This window comes from Sycon ciliatum, chromosome 7 (genome assembly GCF_964019385.1).
Source record: "Sycon ciliatum chromosome 7, ocSycCili1.1, whole genome shotgun sequence".
Lineage (NCBI taxonomy): Eukaryota > Metazoa > Porifera > Calcarea > Leucosolenida > Sycettidae > Sycon > Sycon ciliatum.
This window is the reverse complement of record NC_088649.1, coordinates 8987751-9007818: the sequence shown is the minus strand read 5'-3', so window position 1 is coordinate 9007818 and position 20068 is coordinate 8987751. Positions and strand designations below refer to the sequence as shown.

Here is a 20068-nt window from a genome sequence, read left to right as displayed (position 1 = left end):
GCTGCAGGTGCATGTTTTCACGGTGACAGCATGAACAAGGCGATTTCGCGCTGTCACCGTGAAAACATGTTACCTATCAGGCAAGGCTTGCATATACAGGTGCTGTTGGTGTCCTATGTTTTCACAGTGACAGCGTGTTAGCAAGACGAGGACACACTGTATGGGAAACAGTGCGCTGTCACCATGAAAACATGCAACCAAGAGTCCATAACTATGGTCTCTTGATGTTACCTACATTGTATCGGGCAAGGCTTGCGTTACATACAAGGTACTACAACCATAACCCGGTTGGCAGAGTCCCGGTCTTGCGACCATTTGAACCGTATTGGGAAAACCCAGGTTCGGACCCTCTTCACTCTAGGGCCCAGTAGGGGTTGGTAGGAAGTAGAATTTTTTTTCTTTTTTTGTTGTGTTGTAGATGGACCCTCTTTACTCTAGGGCCCAGTAGGGGTTGGTAGGATGAAGAATTTTTTCTTCTTTTTTTGTTGTGTTGTAGATGTCGTCGTGTTGCCACCGCAGTTGTTGTTCACGTATTATACCGGTACCAGCTACTGTATTACCGGTACAGTGCTGTCGGTCGCCGAAGAACTGGGGGAGGGTCAGCCTCCTAGCCTAGTCCGTTCTTATTTCCATGTACTACAGTCGATGGGCAGTTGAGTCCTCGTGTATACATATTGGTATGCTGTGCTATATGAAATTCTAGCCTGGCTGTTCTTCGGCGCCCGACAGCACTGTAGTAGTACTCAGTGCTGCTCTATAATCAGGGAGTAGTACAATATAATGGTATTGTACTACTCCCTGATTATAATCCAATCACGCGAGTCAGGCTTGCGCCCTGTGCAGTACCCGATTTCAGAGCCCAGTGTTCGTAGGTACTAGGGCTGCGCAATGCCCGCGGCGCGTACTTGAGTGACTCCGGGTCGGATTTCAGTGAGCAACACTGTACATGAACATGAGAGAGCATGGGTTGTGTACGACATGACTGTGCTCTTTTCTCCCAGAGTATGTGTACTAACGGGATAGCGACGGCACACTAGAGCAAAGGCGCTGGCAGAAAAGCTTCCCGGTCCCATGCAACTTCACACGAACACCATCGGCATGGAAACGGCAAGAGCATCAAATTCGCACAACAGCACACTAGATTTCCAGGTGGAAAAGTTTTCAACAAAACAAGTTCTAAAGCAAACTATTACGGAAGTACTACAGACCCTAAGCAGAAAGAGACCGTTGAAAAGCGATTGCCACTGGCGTTGAAGCCATGGCGACATTCGACAAATCCAATTGAAACAACGCCTAATATCGTCCTAAACCAACAGAACACGAAGACAGTTTTATTCGAGCTGAGATGCTAAAATGATATATTTTTCTTGGAGTAAGATCAGTTCTAAACAATTACATCATCATCATTATTACTGTATCTTAGAAAAAGTTCTATAAATAGAGATCAGACCTTTAGAGAAAAGTATGAGAGAGAGAGAGGAGCAGTGTTAGACAGGCGTTTAGTGGCGCTTGCAGAGCTCCAGGGGGCGAGTGTCCATCTCCATCTTGTGCACGTTATCACAGGCTGCTGGCTTGTCACTTCCCTTGTACAGGGTGCAGATGGTGGTGAGCAAGTCATTGGTGTTCTCCAAGTGCTGCATAGGCAGAGTGAAAGAGAGCAAAAGAATTGCGTTACTTATCAATAGTAATCTCTCTCTCTCCCTCCCTCCCTCCCTCCCTCTCTCTCTCTCTCTCTCTCTCTCTCTCTCTCTCTCTCTCTCTCTCTCTCTCTCTCTCTCTCTCTCTCTCTCTCTCTCTCTCTCTCTCTCTCTCTCTCTCTCTCTTCTCTCTCTCTCTCTCTCTGCACCCGGCACTGGGGTGACTCGTCACTCGAGTGCTCGAATTTCGTTGGGCTGTGCCGATATACACAGACTGACACACACGCACACACTTATGACATACGTACGCATACACCCACGACCCCTCCCACACACACACACACACACACACACACACACACACACACACACACACACACACACACACACACACACACACACACACACACACACACACACACAACACATACATACATACACACACACACACATGCATCCACACATACACCCCCCCCCCCCCCCACACACACACATGCACACACACACACACACACACCAGGGGCGGATCCAGGAATTTTTCAGGGGGGGGTTCAATTTTTTTCGAGTGCACAGAATTAAATTCGCTTCAAACTGTTTTCGGTTCGTTCACTACACCGGGAGTTGCAAAACTTTATTGTCACGGTAGCCCTTGCATTGCTTGGCCAATAAGACAAGGGTAATAATGCGTTTAGAGCCTTACAAAGTACAAAGCTGCAGCACAGGCAGAAACTAAGGCCGTGACTGCAGCATTTTCCGAACTGACGGAAGGCGAAGTTCTCTGACTGTCCTCCGGCTGGGACTGCGTGTCGTCACATTCGCGTCGTACACGGCGGAACGAAGCCAAGCTCAATGGCAACTGATCGGCCGCTCGCCTCTTTGGCAGACGTCGCGACATGGCAAACCACACGACAAACACAAACATTATCTTCGTACTGCGACGGAGGAAACCTACAGTCCAGCCAGCGCGAAATAAAACAAAAACGACAAGGAAGGTAAGGAGGACAAGTGGCAGTTTCTCCACCTTTTCCTCCACCAAGACATGGCAAACTACACGACAAACACAAAATAATATTATCTTCGTACTGCGACGGCGGAAACCTACAGTCCAGCCAGCGCGAAATAACACAAAACGACAAGGAAGGTAAGGAGGACAAGTGGCAGTTTCTCCACCTTTTCCTCCACCGCGACATGGCAAACTACACGACAAACACAAACATGATCTTCGTACTGCGACGGAGGAAAGCTACAGTCCAGCCATCGCGAAATAAAACAAAACGACAAGGAAGGTAAGGAGGACAAGTGGCAGTTTCTCCACCTTTTCCTCCACCGCGAAACTACACGACAAACACAAACATGATCTTCGTACTGCGACGGAGGAAACCTACAGTCCAGCCAGCGCGAAATAAAACAAAACGACAAGGAAGGAGGACAAGTGGCAGTTTTTCCACCTTTTGCTCCACCACTTGAACTGTCGATCGTTTCAAGTCACATGATACGCGTACAGACCCTTCGATTCGAACGGTACGCGTATAACAGTCCCGACCACTGCATGCATGCAGCGACCTACATGTGTAGTACCTGCACTGCCTGTATACGTGACTACTGCATGCAGGATGCATGCCAGTGAAGTCTACTGGCTACGCTGCATGTAGATCTACGCTACACTTCGCTGGTTGCGCACGTGGATATCACAAAAGAATCGACTGGACCCATGCATGGTCGAAATTATTTTAGGGGGTTCGTCCGAACCCCCTGAACCCCCCCTGTATCCGCCCCTGCACACACACACACACACACACACACACACACACACACACACGCGATGTCAGGGTAAATTTCTGTTTTGAGAATCGGGCAAATATTGTAATACCATCCGATTCCTGAAGACAAGTAGAGTATACTGGCAAAGTTTAAAGCAAATCGGAGCAAATATAGTGGACTTATTCCAGTTTAGAGTGCGCGGGGTAAGCGCCGCCATTGTCGAAAAGCACCATGCCTCACTGTACACAAACCAGATCTCACCACGGCACAAAATCGGTCTTGACAACAGGGATCGCGGCTCATGAATAATCTTGCGCACTGTACAAAATGAAATACCGTAGCTGTACTATTTTTTGTTGTTGCTGCAAACTGTTGGAGAAATTCAAGAAGACTGTTGAAGAGTAGCCGAAGTATGAGTTGTGATTTGGCCATTCTCCGAGACAAGAAGAGTTCGACAAGTAGATTATGATCCTGGTGGTGGTCCGCTTTGAACTTCATCAGTTCTAACACCAATGCATTTGAAACGTTTCCGATCATGCTAGGCAGGGGCTTATCCTGCAATAGCTGCTCCTCCTTGAGTCCAAGACTCGACAAAACATCTTCACCGCCGGTCCATTTGCTGGACGAACACTCATGATGGCGTTGTATCCAGCAATGGAGTACCTGTCGCGAAAAATACTACAAGTCTGGTGCGCGGCGTGATACGCCGGTGAAACTTGGCAGCAAACTAAATTGGACGACGGGGAACACGATGGAACTAAAATCAAACCTGTATCAGGCAGCGCAAGAGATGAAAAAGGCGACTGAACATACGCTAACTTGTCGGCGGCCATACTCCCAGCTCTGTAGGCGCAGCGCGCCCGCACAAACGCGGATACGAAAGTTCATCTTCTATTTTCGTGGCAATAGTCACGACCAAGCTTGTCACTGACGTCTTCAGGTCACATTTGAATATCCCGCGTGCCAAGTACTGCACGCTCTGGCCGCGACTGGCATTCTGCCGTACTGGCCTTTTGTGCCATCATTTCAGCTGGTTGCTAGGGAATCCAGCGACAAGCGTGGAGGTCACGTGGCACGGCACTCTGACATCGCTACACACACACACACACACACACACACACACAACCCCCCCCCCCCCCCATGTACACACACACACACAACCCCCCCCCCCCATGCACACACACACACACACACACACACACACACACACACACACACACACACACACACACACACACACACACAAACTCCTTACCTTGCCGTTGACGGTCACCCATGGTGTGTAGGTGTGCGGTGGTTCTAGAGCCATGGTCTTGTTGTGAGCGGCCAGCTCAAGCGTGTGTCCCAGGTCACTGCCATGGCATTCATACACTTGCTGCCACTCAATGTTGCTCTCCTTTGCGCACTGCTCGGCCGTCTTGATAGTCTGCTTGTAACCATGTGCCTCCGTGCACACAACATATGGCCACCACACAGAGCTGGATTGAGAGAGAGAGAGAGAGAAAGAGAGAGACCGGCACACCGACACACACACACACCAACACACACGAATGTGCAAAGGACAGAAGAGAGGCAAATAAGAAAAAAACGACTGATGCAGGCCATCCAGTACAAGGTAGAAGTAGAACAACATATGGAGCAATGTTGAATGCAAAGAAAACGTTTGTCCTCAAGGGGCGGGTTCGATTGCACATTTGGGCCCAGGTTTTATAATTCTCGAATGAACATAATGAACGGATTGCGGCCATGTAAACGAACGACTACACGTAAAAATCGCAAAAGGGGATCACGTGGGATCCCGTGCATCCTCGCGCGCACGTGGACCTAGCATGGCGTGATACGTCGAGTGCGTCAATTCTGGAATTAGTAATTTTGGAATTAGAAATTCCGCCCTCTCTTCAGAGTTGACGGAATTGGAATTGACGACGGAATTTGTGTAATCGAACGGTGCATCCACCATAACTAATTCTAGAATTGACCGAAATGTGTGTAATCGAACGCGCCCAAGGTGACCTTTATTCAGGCTGGCCGTGTTAGTGGTAACACCAAGAGTCCATAAACAAGAGTGTGCAACGCCACATAGATGTCTGTCACGACTCGTTTTCAACATTACGTCATTTTCATGTAGCTGCGCGTGCAGGCCGCGACATTCGCTGGATGAAAATGTACATGAAAATGACGTAATGTTGAAAACGAGTCGTGACAAGACCCTATCGCGCGTTGCACACTCTTGTTTATGGACTCTTGGCAACACTCTTTAACACTCTCTACAGCTCCAAGGACCGCATTCCTACTTCCTATAGAACCGGTGACAATCACAAGGATGACCAAGTAGTGAACCAGATGAGAAAGATCCCAGACAAGTTCTTCGTGCAGCATCGGACTGAGCTCAAACCACCAGAAACTGACGTTTTCGCCAGTTCGGGGTACAGTAAACCTGGTTTAATCGACCACCCCACGGTGCAAGCAAAAGCGGTCGTTAAAGCCAGGTGGTCTTTAGATCCAGGTCCCACAGTTTCCGCGTAGAACTGTCCGTGCATGGAAAAACGGTCGTTAAGAGCAGGTGGTCGCTAAACCCAGAGGTCGCATAAACCGGTTTTACTGTGCCACGGCTTTGGCTCATCAGGTCTCGCACCCAGCGACAATTGCCACCCAAATTGGGGCTCGAACCCACAACCCTGAGATTAACAAACCCCGAGCGCGCAGCGCAGCGCCAAAAGAGACCTCGCAGAGGTCAAAGGACCACGGGCGAGCCGGGGACGCAGTACTGCGCTGGCTCACTTCAACACGAACGAGCAAACAGAACTAGGGAACAAGCAGCTGCACAACAAATACAGCGCTTCTTACATATCCTTGTTGTAGTGCATAACACACGCCTCAATGGTGTTCATCACACACTCAATAGGGCCGTGCTGGCACTCAAAGCGGTTGTTAACCAGCTTTGCATTGCCCCAGGGTACGAAGTCGAGCGTCATGATGGAGCTCAGCTGCACGTCAAAAGTCAAAAACACGAACAAACACACGTACACATCACACACACACACACAAACATGTAGACACACGCATGCACATGCACACACACACACACGCACACACACACGCACACACGAACGTGCGCGCGCACGCACACACACACACACAAACATTTCAGGCATCACTATTTAGGGATCACGTGGACAGATCTGCATGGTGCAGGTCACAAACACGGACACTTAGCGAACAAACTTCGTTGTGAAAATGTCATGAAAATGTCGTGTTAGGAGAACTTAAAAGTTATGACTGTGATGTGCGCGGCAGTCCGTGTTTCTTGCTTACCCTTTTTCTGCGAAGTCATTGTCGTCAACCATAAGTATATAAACCGGAGTGTGCAGTTCTGCATCAATGCTACATAAAACCGATCCCACCTCTAAGTTTTCGTTTTGTTTAGATCATTATGGATCATAGAAAATCCGTCATACCAGTCCTGGCAGTAGTAATAGGTGCAGTGCTAAATCACCGTATCACCAAGGTGATGACGGGAAATTCGCGTGCGTTTTACAACAAAAAAACTATTTACTTCGTTGTGGGATGATTCTCCCGGACCTGCAGTCCTGCACACTCTGGTTTATGTACTCTTGCTAATAGCAGTAAATACGGTATGATTGCTAGTAAAAAAAACCATCTCCATTATAGCATCCATTGGGCATGCCTGCCCGGCCATTTAGTTCTGATCTGCTATATAAAATACCGTAAACCAAAACAAAAAACAACTGCATGCAGTGGAGATTCTCGATATTTTTTTTGGGTGGGGGGTCAAAACATTCGAAGGCGCAGCGCCACGCTATGCGCGTTTTTGTAGGCTACAGCCCTGCACACTACACTGGGCACTCGAACAAATAGCACATATCCGACAAAGTGAATCCTGAAAATGATTATGTCCATACCTCTTTCACGGCTTTGTTCATGGTTGTCTCAGCCAGCTGGTCACATCCCGGACACAGCGCTTCGGAATAGAACCCGACAGTGACCTTTTCGGCGCCCTGGGAGGCGGCAGCCGCAACCAGCGAGAGGAAAACGAAAGCAAGGGCAGCCATGACTGAGATACGCAAGAAGAACCTTGGATGAACCTGGTCCGTTTGGCAAGCTCTTGTGAAGTGCAACAGTGCTACAGGGAAAGAAAAGGAGCTTCGCCACATCGGCTGTGACGCTGGTTCAAAGTCGAGTCGAAGCAGTTCGCTTTGTGCGATGTCGCTGGCCCTTCCTTTTACACAGTCGTGCATCACGTGCAGATGTCACGTGTCAGGCGTGAGGCTGCTAAATAAAGCCGAGACAGGAGTACAGGGAGTCGTACAAATACGACCCCCCCCCCCCGCGCAAAAGTACTCAGGCCCTGATTTCAGTCTTCTCGAGAAATGACTCGTGACATTGTCATTGACAAGCCCCAGGCCGCCCCCAGAGCATTGAAAGGGCGATCGCAGAAGCCCCAAAAGAAATACAAAAATTAATAGCAAAGACCCCCCAAAGTGCAAGATACGATTTCCATACAGTCTGTCATATGCATCATGCCATGTACACGTATACTAATAATAGTATACCGTGACTGGGTACTAGATACAGTACATAATGCAAGCCTACGAGTACACATACTGACATAGTACACACTAGTACTGATCCCAGCAATGGCCAATGCCAGATACTGTACATGTATGCCAAACATCACTATAATGCTACAGAACCACACTGCATGCCTGCTGTTCCTTAGATTCGCAGTACCTAAAACAGGATCACAGTGTGTGCACACAATCATGTACCGTAAAGTACCGTTGATCCGCCCCCTCTCTAATCCCCCCCCCCCCCCTGTCGATTTTCTGCCTTTGAAGCGCGGACTTCGGTGTATACAACGAAATACGATGTTGAACTGACGCATGCACTGCTGTACACAATCTGTGCCAATCCAGGATGAAAATGTGCACAATCCTGCACATCGAGTCTAATCCTCCGAGTTGTTGTACATCGTACTGCACTGGACAGCATTTTATCTAATTCCCGCCCCCTGCCGAAAAACCAGCTGGGAAGCGACTTGGCGTGGGGGCGGATCAACGGTACATGTACGTATATACACACACACACACACGCACACACGCACACACACACACACACATGCGCACGCATGCACGTCCGCCCGCCGACAGGCATTGTTTCAACTCCTTAGTGAAGCGAACAGGGTCAACGTTTTTATTTGTTGTTGCTGAAAAACAAAATTATTTACTTTTACAAGTCCATGATTTCAACAGCCACATGACCCCCGTGGAAACTATGCACTGCATGCTCATGCGATAATGGCACATTGCAATCATGCATCTACCATAGAGATGTAGACATCAACAACAAGGCAAGTGCGGCATGCGTGTGTGTGTGTGTGCGTGTGTGTGTGCGTGTGTGTGTGTGTGTGCGTGTGTGTGCGTGCCGGTGTGCATGCACGGTGAGTGCAGAGAGAAACATGACAGCAGCCTCGGAGTTACCATGGTTACAAGAGAATCGGAGAGTCGCGGATCAAGTGAAATAGGATGTCATACAAGACGCATGTGCCCATGGAGTTAACGTTAAAATCATACCCTACAGCCATGAAGTCTTAGTTCTAGGAGCTAGTGGTTGAAAAATGCATTCTGATTCAGGATTACAGCGGCACGCGTGGCACTAAAGTCATGACCGGACTATTCTCGAGGCTCGCCGCTGCGTCACATGATGTACATGTAATACACCCATTAATATAATGAATGCAAGGTCGACGAGAAAAAACGCTATTCTTCTTATTAGCAGCTCATGAAGTTATAATGAGAGATCGCGGATCAAGTGATGATATTATGTTATACAGATTATCATGTTCTCAGTCATAGCATGATGGGACGAGGCGTCAGGCCAGTATGCGGCATGCGTTGGGTCACAGGCGAGGGCGCACACGCTAGCCATCACAACCCTCTACTACGCGACGCAATCTCCATTCAAATAGCTAGCAGTGCAGTCAGCGGTCACCAGTGAGCGACTCACTAAGTGGAGTGATGAGTGATTGCGCGCGCGCGCGCGCGTGCGAGGCCAGTGGAAGGCAGGCGGCTGCGGAGCGTGTGTACACTACGTCCACCGTGTGTGTTACTTGAACAACGTGTGTGCGCTCTCTCTCTCTCTCTCTCTCTCTCTCTCTCTCTCTCTCTCTCTCTCTCTCTCTCTCTCTCTCTCTCTCTCTCTCTCTCTCTCTCTCTCTCTCTCTCTCTCTCGGCTACATCTATTCCAGTGCAGGCCAGCCAGCCAGGGCGGGGTCAACCGGTAGCCATGGTTTCTCCTCGCCGCCGTCGTGCGGTCGTCAACGACAACCGCACGCCGCCGCCTCCAGGTCGGCCAGTGTCTCCAAGCTCGTGCTCGTGCTCTCCTCGTGGTAGTGGACGGTGAGGAGGTGAAGCGGCTTGAAGCCCACCGCAACGCATTCGGTCTGCGGCTTCGGTCGCTCGTCACCTGTGCACAACAACAGCAACAGTTCAGAAAAATGGAAAACAATTGCAGGGTTCTAGGGAAAGAGGGTTAGGGGGGGGGGGGGCGCAGCGTCCCCCTGATCTGTTTGCGCATCCCCTGTGAAAAAGTGCCCCCCCACTCTTTGCCTGTTTTGTGTTTTGTTTCATGCCATTCAACGAAATGCAGTCCGATAATCACTACTATAGAGTTCATAAAGGCACATTTGTCTTGGGTGAAGTTGGGGGTTCGCCCTGCACGTTGCATGTTGGCATGGCAAGACAATTTTGGATAATGGAAAAATGTGTTACGGGGTACTGTATTTTCACAAATTTTCGGTGTACTTTTATTTTCGGTACTTTCGGTGCGTCTGTTTCATACCTAAAATTTCAATACACCGAACAAACACTAACACGCATAATCCAATAGGGAACTGCTTCTCTGTACCTACAATTTCTGTTCACCTAACCTGGCCTTTTGCCCTCATACCGAAAATACTGAGCACCGACAATTTCTGAAATTAGAGTAACTGCTTCCCATATCTTCCCCCCCCCCCCCCCGCTACTATTTTGACCTGGCTAGAACCCTGAATTGGCAGAGCCGCAATCAGCCCAAAAGTCAATCGAACGGGAATATTCATCATCCAAACATCGATAATTCAAACAGCAATCATCCAGGCATCGATAATTTTTTTTTAATTTTTACAAGATCGCCACAAACCATCATGGTGCAAATGCCGGCAAAAACGCACAGGGATAATCTAATATGATAATCTAAACATCGATCATCCAAGCATCGATAATTGAAACAGGTACACCGCCACACCGCCATACCGGCACACCCGAATCAGCACTGTATCAGGAAATGTTGTACACTCTTCACGACCAATGATTGGCTGGTGTCTATGGTGATTCTAGTGTGACGTGCGATGCATGAGCGCACGGGAAGGTTAAAATAAAACGGCTACATGTGATATCTCTCCTCCATTGCAGTGTGTGTGGGGGGGGGGGGGTGCGTGCGTATGTGTGCGTGCGTGCGTGTGTGTGAGACATGCTCTGCAGTGGCTTACCTTGCAATTCGGGTCCAGCCGTGTCTTCAGACTGCGATGCTGAGCACAAGAAAGACCGATTCACGGAAACCAGAGCAAAGCGATATTTGCACCTTGTCATAGTGATGCATTCTAAAAGCAAGCATATTTCACCAGGGTAGTGGCCCTAGTGGATAAGTATGTTCATTCACAAACCATGGCAGGGGCGTCGGACACGGTACGGTCACTACGGTATTCACCGTACCACTCTTTGCCCCAAGTACCCCGTGATTCAATGAAGTACCCCATGAATCAATGAAATGCACTGATCTGGGCTCTAATTTGCCAAAATATTTGGCTCAGCCATCCCCCCCCCCCCCCCCGGAGTAAATTGTACTTGAGATGGCTGACCGTACGACACTAAAATACCTTCCGACGCCCCTGTGTTGTTTGCTTGTTTTTCAACCTTACTCCATACAGTCTGCTCAAGCTACACGATATAGTGCACCGCGTATGTGTCTATACACACACACACACACACACACACACACACACACACACACACACACACACACACACACACACACACACACAAACACGTGTTTGTGCACGCGTAGGCACTCTCACCTCGTTGGGTTCGAGACATGCGAGACTTTTGCTTCCAGACGGCGGCTAGAGTGGCGTGTGTGGACGCATTCAAGTAGTCATGGAAAGGCACCTTGCACCTAACAACACGGAGATACGACAGTTTAATTAAAGGGGAAGTTAAGGCAAAAATTAAAATTTCACCAGTTGTAGTCTTCGGGGTGCTGAGTCGAATGGTCGTGGTCCGAGGAAGCTGAGACGCTCCCTTCCTACTTGAATCCCAATCGAACTCGCGCACTTCCACCGAAACTGGGTGACTGCGCCCTACTAGATGGGGATTTGTATGCAAAATGTCACTAAAAGCGCCATTTCGTTCTTATAAAAGCATGGATGACCGCGATTGGTCCATATGTTGTAGTCTTTTGGACGCTGAGTCGATTGGTTTTGGTCCGAAAAGGCTGCGATGCAGCGTTCCTCCTTTATTCCCAATCGAACATGGTTGAACAAGCGGTCACGTGCTCCTGCGTACGCCAGTCACCTGGTCACCGTGCCTGCTGGGTACAACTTACTAGCCTGTTTGACCTTTTGTGGGTGCAGTCCTGTCACTGGAGTTGAACTCGAGTTGAACCTTGGTGTGAAAGTTGTCGCCTGCTGGCGTGGTGACCAGGTGATTTGGGCACCCAGGAGCACGTGACCGCTTGTTCAACCATGTTCGATTGGGAATAAAGGAGGAACGCTGCATCGCAGCCTTTTCGGACCAAAACAAGTCGACTCAGCGTCCAAAAGACTACAACATATGGGCCAATCGCGGTCATCCGTGCTTTTATAAGAACCAAAATTAATGGCGGTTTTAGTGACATTTTGCATACAAATCCCCATCTAGTAGGGCGCAGTCACCCAGTTTCGGTGGAAGTGCGCGAGTTCGGTTGGGATTTAAGTAGGAAGGGAGCGTCTCAGCTTTCTCGGACCAAGACCATTCGACTCAGCACCCCGAAGACTACAACTGGTGAAATTTTAATTTTTGCCTTAACTTCCCCTTTAAGACACGTCCACACACAGACACACACACACACACACACACACACACGCGCATGCACGCACACACGCACACATACGCACACATACACACCAGTGTCTGCTCCAGCGCCGGGTGAGCCGGGTAATCCACCCGGTTGGGCGGCGCTTGAACCCGGTTGAAAATATAGTACCGGGTCATCTGTGACCCGGTTGGTACTTTACACTTTCGAACTTTGAAAGGACTGACTACATGGCTTGTATGTGTCAGACTCCAATACTTCTTCTTCTTTCGTAATTTTCTAATTCCTGTCCTCTCTTTTCTAAATGCGGCTTATCCATTCGCCTTTATATCATTGTGCCTAGTTCCCATTTGTTGTCCGAATTAAAACAAACCAACCAACCAGTTGAAGCATGTGACTCGGCTGGTGAGACAGGGCCAGGTACATGTGTACCCGGCTCCGACCCGGTTGAAATGGTTGCGCCAGGTACACGTGTACCCGGCTGTCCTACAAGCCTAGAGCAGACACTGCACACACACTCACGCATGCATGCACGCACGCACGCACACATGCACCCATACAGACAAAAAGCACATACCCCACACAAACACACATGCTGTACAACGACAATGATGTTGATGTGGAAAACTGGAAACACGACAAGTTCTTCTCTTACGCATTCGAGACCAATTTGCCCCTGCCCATGTCATCAGGCACAAACTCACTACAAGTACATTGTGCTCGTATTATCATACACAAACCTAAACATGAAGCGTCTGCGACATGAGCACCCCCCCCCCCCCCTCTGGTCCCATGGGTCCTTCCCCCTGGTCACCCGCTCCCCTGATCACCCGTTCCCATGGGTCCTTCCCCCTGATTCCCCGTTCCCATGGGTCGTTCCCCCCGATCCCCTGTCCCATGGGTCGTTCCCCTGATCCCCTGTCCCATGGGTCGTTCCCCCCGATCCCCTGTCCCATGGGTCCTTCCCCTGATCCCCCGATCCCATGGGTCGTTCCCCTGATCCCCTGTCCCTTGGGTCCTTCCCCTGATCCTCCGATCCCATGGGTCGTTCCCCCTGATCCCCTGTCCCTTGGGTCCTTCCCCTGATCCCCGATCCCATGGGTCGTTCCCCCCGATCCCCTGTCCCATGGGTCCTTCCCCTGATCCCCCGATCCCATGGGTCGTTCCCCCTGATCCCCTGTCCCTTGGGTCCTTCCCCCTTATCCCCCGTATGTACTTACATTCCATGGCAGATATTTAACGGGATCATCTGCGGCTGGATGATGTTGTTGCGGAACTTGTCACTCGGCACCGAGTACTGGAACAGCTGACAACTGCGGCGTCGTTTTGGCAACCAGGACTGCCCCGGCGCCCAGCTCAGGTCGGCATCGTCGGAGTCTGAGGAGCGTCGTCTCCGCTCCGCACTGTGTTCCAATTCCTGCAGTGTGAAGTGCAGGCGCACACAGCAAACACCATGGTGATCGCTATTACATCACATGACTATAACCATGGAGACAGCCAATCACAGGGGATACGTGCACACAGCGAACACCATGGTGATCGCTATTACATCACATGACTATAACCATGGAGACAGCCAATCACAGTGGATACGTGCTCACAGCAAACCCCATGGTGATCGCTATTAGGTCACATGACTATAACCATGGAGACAGCCAATCACAGAAGGCGCACACAGCAAACACCACGGTGATCGCTAATACCGTTTCAGTACTTGATAAGTACTTTCTGGAACTGTTAGCGAGTATCGAGTACTGTATAAGCAGAAATATTCGTCTGGAAATTAATTTCGTCTTTTTCGTCCAAGGAGGTTTTGGACTAAATTAAATGCCGGACTAATGTTGATTTGTCCACCCTTTCTATACACTTGTATGATCCATGGACAAAATTTACAACCAGACCAACTCCCTTTCTTTGGAGTTGGACGAAATTATTGACCGACGAAATTTTCTGCCTGTACAGTACGACCCTAACACGTCAGTGGCACGTAATCGGCATGCTCCCTTCACTCCTGGCAAACTTCGCCTACCCCCTACCTGTCTATGAAGGTATTCAATGCCAGCTTCGCTGAGCTCAAGTTGCTCCTCGTCATCAGCGCCGTTGTTCCGAATCAGTGTGAGCACAGGCTGACGGTCCTCATCAACCAGCATTGCATGCAGGTCCAGAGGAGAAGACCGTTGCTCGCTTTCCTCCGCATCATCATCATCATCTTCGGCGTAACGGCTAACAATGAACGCCGAGAAAGCCAGCTCATTCAGCGCGGCGGTTTCACCCGTGGTGGTGACGGTTGCAGTCGTTTCTGAATCGCTAATGAACGCTTGCCACACCTGAACAACATTGGAGAAGCACAGGAGCAAAACAAAGCAAAAAAGAGTATATCAGCTCATTGCGCATTGCCGAATATGGAAGGCGTGAGTAGTACCAGGGGCGTCGGAAGGTATTTTAGTGTGGTACGGTCAGCCATATGAAGTACAATTTACTCGTGGGGGAGTGGTGGCTGAGGCGAAAATTTTGGAAATTTAGATCCCAGATCAGTGCATTTTATTGATTTACAGGGTACTTGGGGCAAATAGTGGTACGGTCAATACCGTAGTGACCGTACCGTGTCCGACGCCCCTGAGTACATGTGAGTACGCTGGGATCGGGAATGTACTGCTCAACACCCTACACAACCATGTCCAGGTGGCTGTGTGTGTGTGTGTGTGTTTACGGTGCAGATCACAACATCGTGAAAAGGGTAGTATTGTTTCCGCTCCCGAGGGAACTCACGACGACCGCTGACACACAGTATATCCAGCGGAAGATGCAACGTCTAGCGGTGGGGGTGAGTACACAAAACAAAAATATTGTTTGCCATTGTGATTATCATGGCAACAAAGGGAATAAGCTGAATCGACATGTCAACACTTTCTTCATACGAATAAAGTACATGTGGTGAATTCTGCTTGCAATGATAGGATGAGCCGACGTCGAAGGATCAAAAAGCAACATCACTATGAACGCTTGGCTGCCACAAGCCAGTTATCCCTATGGAAATTTATGTACTGGCATGTTGATTCAGTTTTTTTTCTCTTGACTCGTTACAAAATTGCTGTCTCCTCTCCGTCTCCTTACAGGTGTGCCTATATGTCAGTCGTTTTAGTTACCAGCCATATCGGTCATCAAGGAGAAGTTACACTTGAGCTCATATTGGGTGTCATGAAAAGGGGTGAGGTGCACCCAAGAAGGGGTGGGTGTCCCCAAGAAGAGGTGGGTTCCCGAAAAAGGTAGGCTGCCCACAAGAAGGGGTGGCAGCCCCTCCTCAAAAAGGTGTGGTGCCCCCAAGAAGGGGTGGGGGCCCCCAAGAAGGGGTCCAGTGCCCCTGACAGTGATGCGGACACAAGTACAGAGTATACACTGGTGCAGCGACTGTCCCCGAGAGCACCGTTTGTACCTGCAATGCCGTCGTCATGTCGACCGACAGCCAATTACCACGCGGCAGGTTGGACAGCGGGAACGACTTGATCAGCGTCTGCAGGCGGCGTGAGCCACGCTGCAGATCCAGCTCAAACTGCAGCAGGAGATTGCCGACGAGAGCGTCATCAGTGACGTTGAGACCCTGCCACCAGAAGTCAAGGTACGCTGATTGGAAGTCGACGGGTCCGTTTCTGTTGCTACGTTGGTTGCGGAGTTTGAAGTCGAACACATCCAGTGCCTGATGACCGCCACCATCTCCCCAGAGCGTTTCCGCACTCCTGCCGTCGCCGGTTGGGACGACGTCCGAAGACCGGAGCGATGTCACTGTGAGCAGGGGTGCATTGTGAACACGCACGCACGCAAACACACATGCATGCACATGTACAATCAGACATGTACTCACACACACACACCATGCACACTTACACACACACATGCATGCAAACACACACACACACACACACACACACACACACACACACACACACACACACACACACATACACACACATACACAGACAAACACATACACAGACAAACACATACACACACACACACACACACACACACACACACACACACATATATATATATATACACAGACAAACACATACACAGACAAACACATACACAGACAAATTCACAATGATACAGACACAACACATATGAACGCACACACGCACGCACAGATACACACGCAGAACGGTTCTCAAATATTGTATTTCAGGCAATTGGAACAGGTCAACTGCTGCTGCTGCTGCTGCTTTCTGCGTCGTGTAAACCTTTCACCGAACCACAGTCCATCCAACCAAATCGTAGAGACGCCACAAATGCATAGTACGTTGCAGACACCACCTGTACACAAGGGCCACTTTTACATAGGGACCACCTTTGGGAGACCCCTTGAGTGGTCAGCAAAGACCGACTGCAATGTGCTCAAATCTCTCAAAGTCACGGTTCGGCTCTAGTTTGCATCACTATAGACCACATTCACACTAAAGTTCTAGCTACTAGTAGCAGTACATGTGAAGACCTGAGATGCCAAACCCGCTGATCGCCAAACTTCAGCTCAGTGTAATCAAAAGGTCTCGCAGCGCCACATGGCAAAAGTTGACTTGAAATCTGACTGGAACCATTTCAAAACGCTGCAAAACTGGAACCCAAATTTGGATTTAGATACAAACCGCAAATAAAATGAATCCTTTTCTGGCCATTATCCGGAACGTGATGGAGTGGATTTAGAAGGTTTTGCATTCCAGATCTTGATGCGTTTTATACTACGCCAGATAGCAGACAACCGGCCACTCTACTTGTCAAGCAGGCTGCTTACCGGTTCCGGTGAAGAAAACCGCGCTTGCGCCTTCGTTCAGCTGAGACTCTTCGCGCTGGAATGGCTGCCAGATCTCCTGGTCGTCCGTGCTGGGCACGTCGATCGGATCGGTGACGTCGTTGTTCCGTGAGAACATGACCTCGTCGTCATCGCCGTCGGCATTCGACGAGGCAAAGCGGAATCGCGCCGCATGGGGAGATGCCATGGACGCGTAGCGATAGCCAGCACCGTCTTGGACACGATTGTAGAGTAGCTTGACGTACTCAGGTATGCTTGCCTGCGCCGCCGCCTGATTGGTCTGGTCGTTGCCCAGGGCAGCAGAACCAGCGTCTGAGTCACTGGCAGTGCTGGAAGCAAGAGGAAGCACAGAGCAGAATCATTACAATGCGCTGCCAAGGGTCGTAAAATCGGTACCCCCCCCCCCCCCCACACACACATACACTTCATGGGCCCACTGGTTTTTATTCCAATCTTTTTTGACCAAAATTAGGCAACGCTTCCGACACAAATGTATTGCAGAAAGTACTAGTGCATCAGGTATCCACCGTAGTACTAAACTAGTACAGTGTACCTGTATCCACAAGGTTCCTACATCAACGTAAAAGAGGTAAAAATGATACGGAGAACAGAGCTGCCAATAGGCCTCCGCGGAATGTGCCGGCATAATTTCGGGAATTATCGGTGTGATTTTTAAAACGGGAATTATTGGCAATTTTTGTGGAATAATCGGTAAAATTTGAGCAATGCCACCCCCCTTTTTCAATTTTTTTTCCATTTTATAACACCCTGATTTGTACCAAAAGCTTGTAATCCTGAATGAGTTGATCGCCCGCGGTATTTCAAAAAAGAAAGAAAAAAAGCTTCCAGCCGAGTTTCACGCGAACCGTGATTTTTTGCCCGTACAAGTGGCAAAAAAACCGTACGCAGTACGGTATCTGCAAAAAGGGAAGAAAAAAAGCATTATTGTGAGAATTATTGGTGGAATTACGGGAATAATCGGTCGAACATTTGAGCAATGCTCAAAGGAATTATCGGTAAAAATACGAGCATATTCCGCGGAGGCCTAGCTGCCAACCAACGGTTACGTTGCAACTGGGTCTGTTTTCCGTACTGCGCCTTTGGAAAACCATAATTATGTGACTTGCACCACGATTTGATTTTTCTTGCTACGTACGTGTAGTCAAAGAACGGCATACACTCGCTTTGACACAGGGATATGCATCATTGAGATTGCGCTTGCCATGCTTATGCATACAAATTCGTAGCCGATCGATCCTCTTCAATTTTCCGTGTCATTTTGCTCTAATTCCGAAGTGCGGACGAAGGAGTGATTTTCCGCACAAATACGGAGAAATACGGAAGGCTGGCAGCATTGTCACTGGTCCGACAAGCACACAACTGTACCGACACACACTTACCACAAAGCGACCTTCGCCAGGAAAAGCACAGCCAATGCAGCCGCCGCGACTGCCGACAGGTGGAGTTGTGACAGCTTCGTCATCCTCGCTAGCGAGTGCTTGTAGTACAATTAACTAGCGGCTGCAAGACAGGCAGCCCTCTGCGATGACCTTTCCGTTCGGTTAGGGAGGCTCTTGTAACAGTTGGGACGGATTGACTGTGCGACGGCGAGCGACCGTAACAAAATTCTCGTCCCGGAAATTTCTTCTGACTGATCTTGCCGGATCGCGTGCCCCGTGGGTCGAGTTCCTCAGCAGGTCGGGTTGGCGTGAGCTAGCGGTCTTCGCACCATGAGCACCAAGGCCAAGTCGCCTCTACTTCAGTCCAGGCAAGCTCCTTCAGCTCGGGCAGTAGGAAAACCCGTGAGAGGCACAGATACCAGAAGACTAGCAGTGCCCACCACTGCAGCGTTCTAACTTCCGCAAGTCCGCTGTCGGCGGGTCCGATGCGCTGTCACTCATCTAGTTGTTGTTCTTGACGAATCCCGGAGCTGGCCACTTGGCCGCTGGAGCTGCGTTAGTGGCGGTACACATGTATCAGTAAGACAGACAGTTCCCTGACTCAGTGACTGAGGGGCTCGACTCCAGTCGGTGTTGGTGGTGGTCACAGGTGGTGATGGACGTGGCAGTGGTGCTGGCAACACAACGACGTTACGAGCGACCAAGGTAAGCTCCGAAACAAAGAATTTTCTTCTTTTTAAATGTGAGTGTCTACCACTGACTTTCGAGTTGAATGTCGCTTCGACACAGTCGTCTGCATGCTGTCGGAAAAAGTCTGCCTTGAAACGATGCAGTCAACGTTGTGCCAATCACGGACTTCCTGCCAAAGTAACAGAGGCAGTAGTTGCGTGGGACACTGTCGCTTTACCGTGTACGCGACGACGTGTTAACATGTTGTCCGAGTGAATGCAATCATTTTTATTGTAAAAGATGCATCAATGCATTCTTTGCATGCTCACACTCCGCACGAGCAACGCTCGGATCGTAATCAAATCACGGAAGCTAGTAAGTTTGTTGCTTTGGCTTTGTGGTTCGAAGGTGGGTTAGAGGCGTGAACCATGGTGAACGACTGACGTTTTTGGGAGCATATCGGATCCACCTGTAGCTATAGCTTTCCTCCCCCGATCATGCTAGCTGCCATGTGCGGAAAACCACCATTCACCAGCCACGACAGAGCAACGGAGCTTGGTTGACTGAGCACACAGTGTGTAAGGTTGAAAATGAGAGCCTTTGCCAAGAGGGCCCTCAGAAATTGGCAGCCGGTTGCAAGTGGCCACTTTACAGTATTGCTGGCAGCT

General features: G+C 49.6%; 2 protein-coding genes across 2 annotated transcripts; both read right to left on the bottom strand.

The window, feature by feature from the left end:
- Positions 1-1101: 1101 nt before the first annotated feature.
- On the bottom strand, positions 1102-7579 carry LOC135820917 (uncharacterized). The gene is made up of 4 exons (XM_065333974.1): positions 7322-7579; positions 6246-6385; positions 4654-4876; positions 1102-1634 (listed from the first exon to the last, which is right to left on the bottom strand). Exons 1-4 carry the CDS (start codon positions 7571-7573, stop codon positions 1500-1502), a joined length of 750 nt encoding a protein of 249 aa, XP_065190046.1. The 5' UTR covers positions 7574-7579; the 3' UTR covers positions 1102-1499.
- A 1325-nt stretch (positions 7580-8904) lies between these two features.
- On the bottom strand, positions 8905-19627 carry LOC135820916 (uncharacterized). Its single transcript, XM_065333973.1, has 8 exons — positions 18732-19627; positions 17314-17660; positions 15961-16307; positions 14564-14854; positions 13748-13944; positions 11533-11630; positions 10948-10986; positions 8905-9884 (listed from the first exon to the last, which is right to left on the bottom strand). Exons 1-8 carry the CDS (start codon positions 18812-18814, stop codon positions 9736-9738), a joined length of 1551 nt encoding a protein of 516 aa, XP_065190045.1. The 5' UTR covers positions 18815-19627; the 3' UTR covers positions 8905-9735.
- Between the last annotated feature and the right edge of the window lie 441 nt (positions 19628-20068).

Bases quoted from the DNA above. Each gene is read 5' to 3' on its own strand.
- LOC135820917 (XM_065333974.1), bottom strand. From the start codon at position 7,573: ATGTGGCGAAGCTCCTTTTCTTTCCCTGTAGCACTGTTGCACTTCACA. The intron at 6,386-7,321 runs GTATGGACATAA...TTTGACGTGCAG, and splicing joins TGAACAAAGCCGTGAAAGAG to CTGAGCTCCATCATGACGCT. The intron at 4,877-6,245 runs GTAAGAAGCGCT...CTCTCAATCCAG, and splicing joins ATGCACTACAACAAGGATAT to CTCTGTGTGGTGGCCATATG.
- LOC135820916 (XM_065333973.1), bottom strand. From the start codon at position 18,814: ATGACGAAGCTGTCACAACTCCACCTGTCGGCAGTCGCGGCGGCTGCA. The intron at 16,308-17,313 runs GTAAGCAGCCTG...CCCTGCTCACAG, and splicing joins GGTTTTCTTCACCGGAACCG to TGACATCGCTCCGGTCTTCG. The intron at 13,945-14,563 runs GTAGGGGGTAGG...TTCACACTGCAG, and splicing joins TTGAATACCTTCATAGACAG to GAATTGGAACACAGTGCGGA.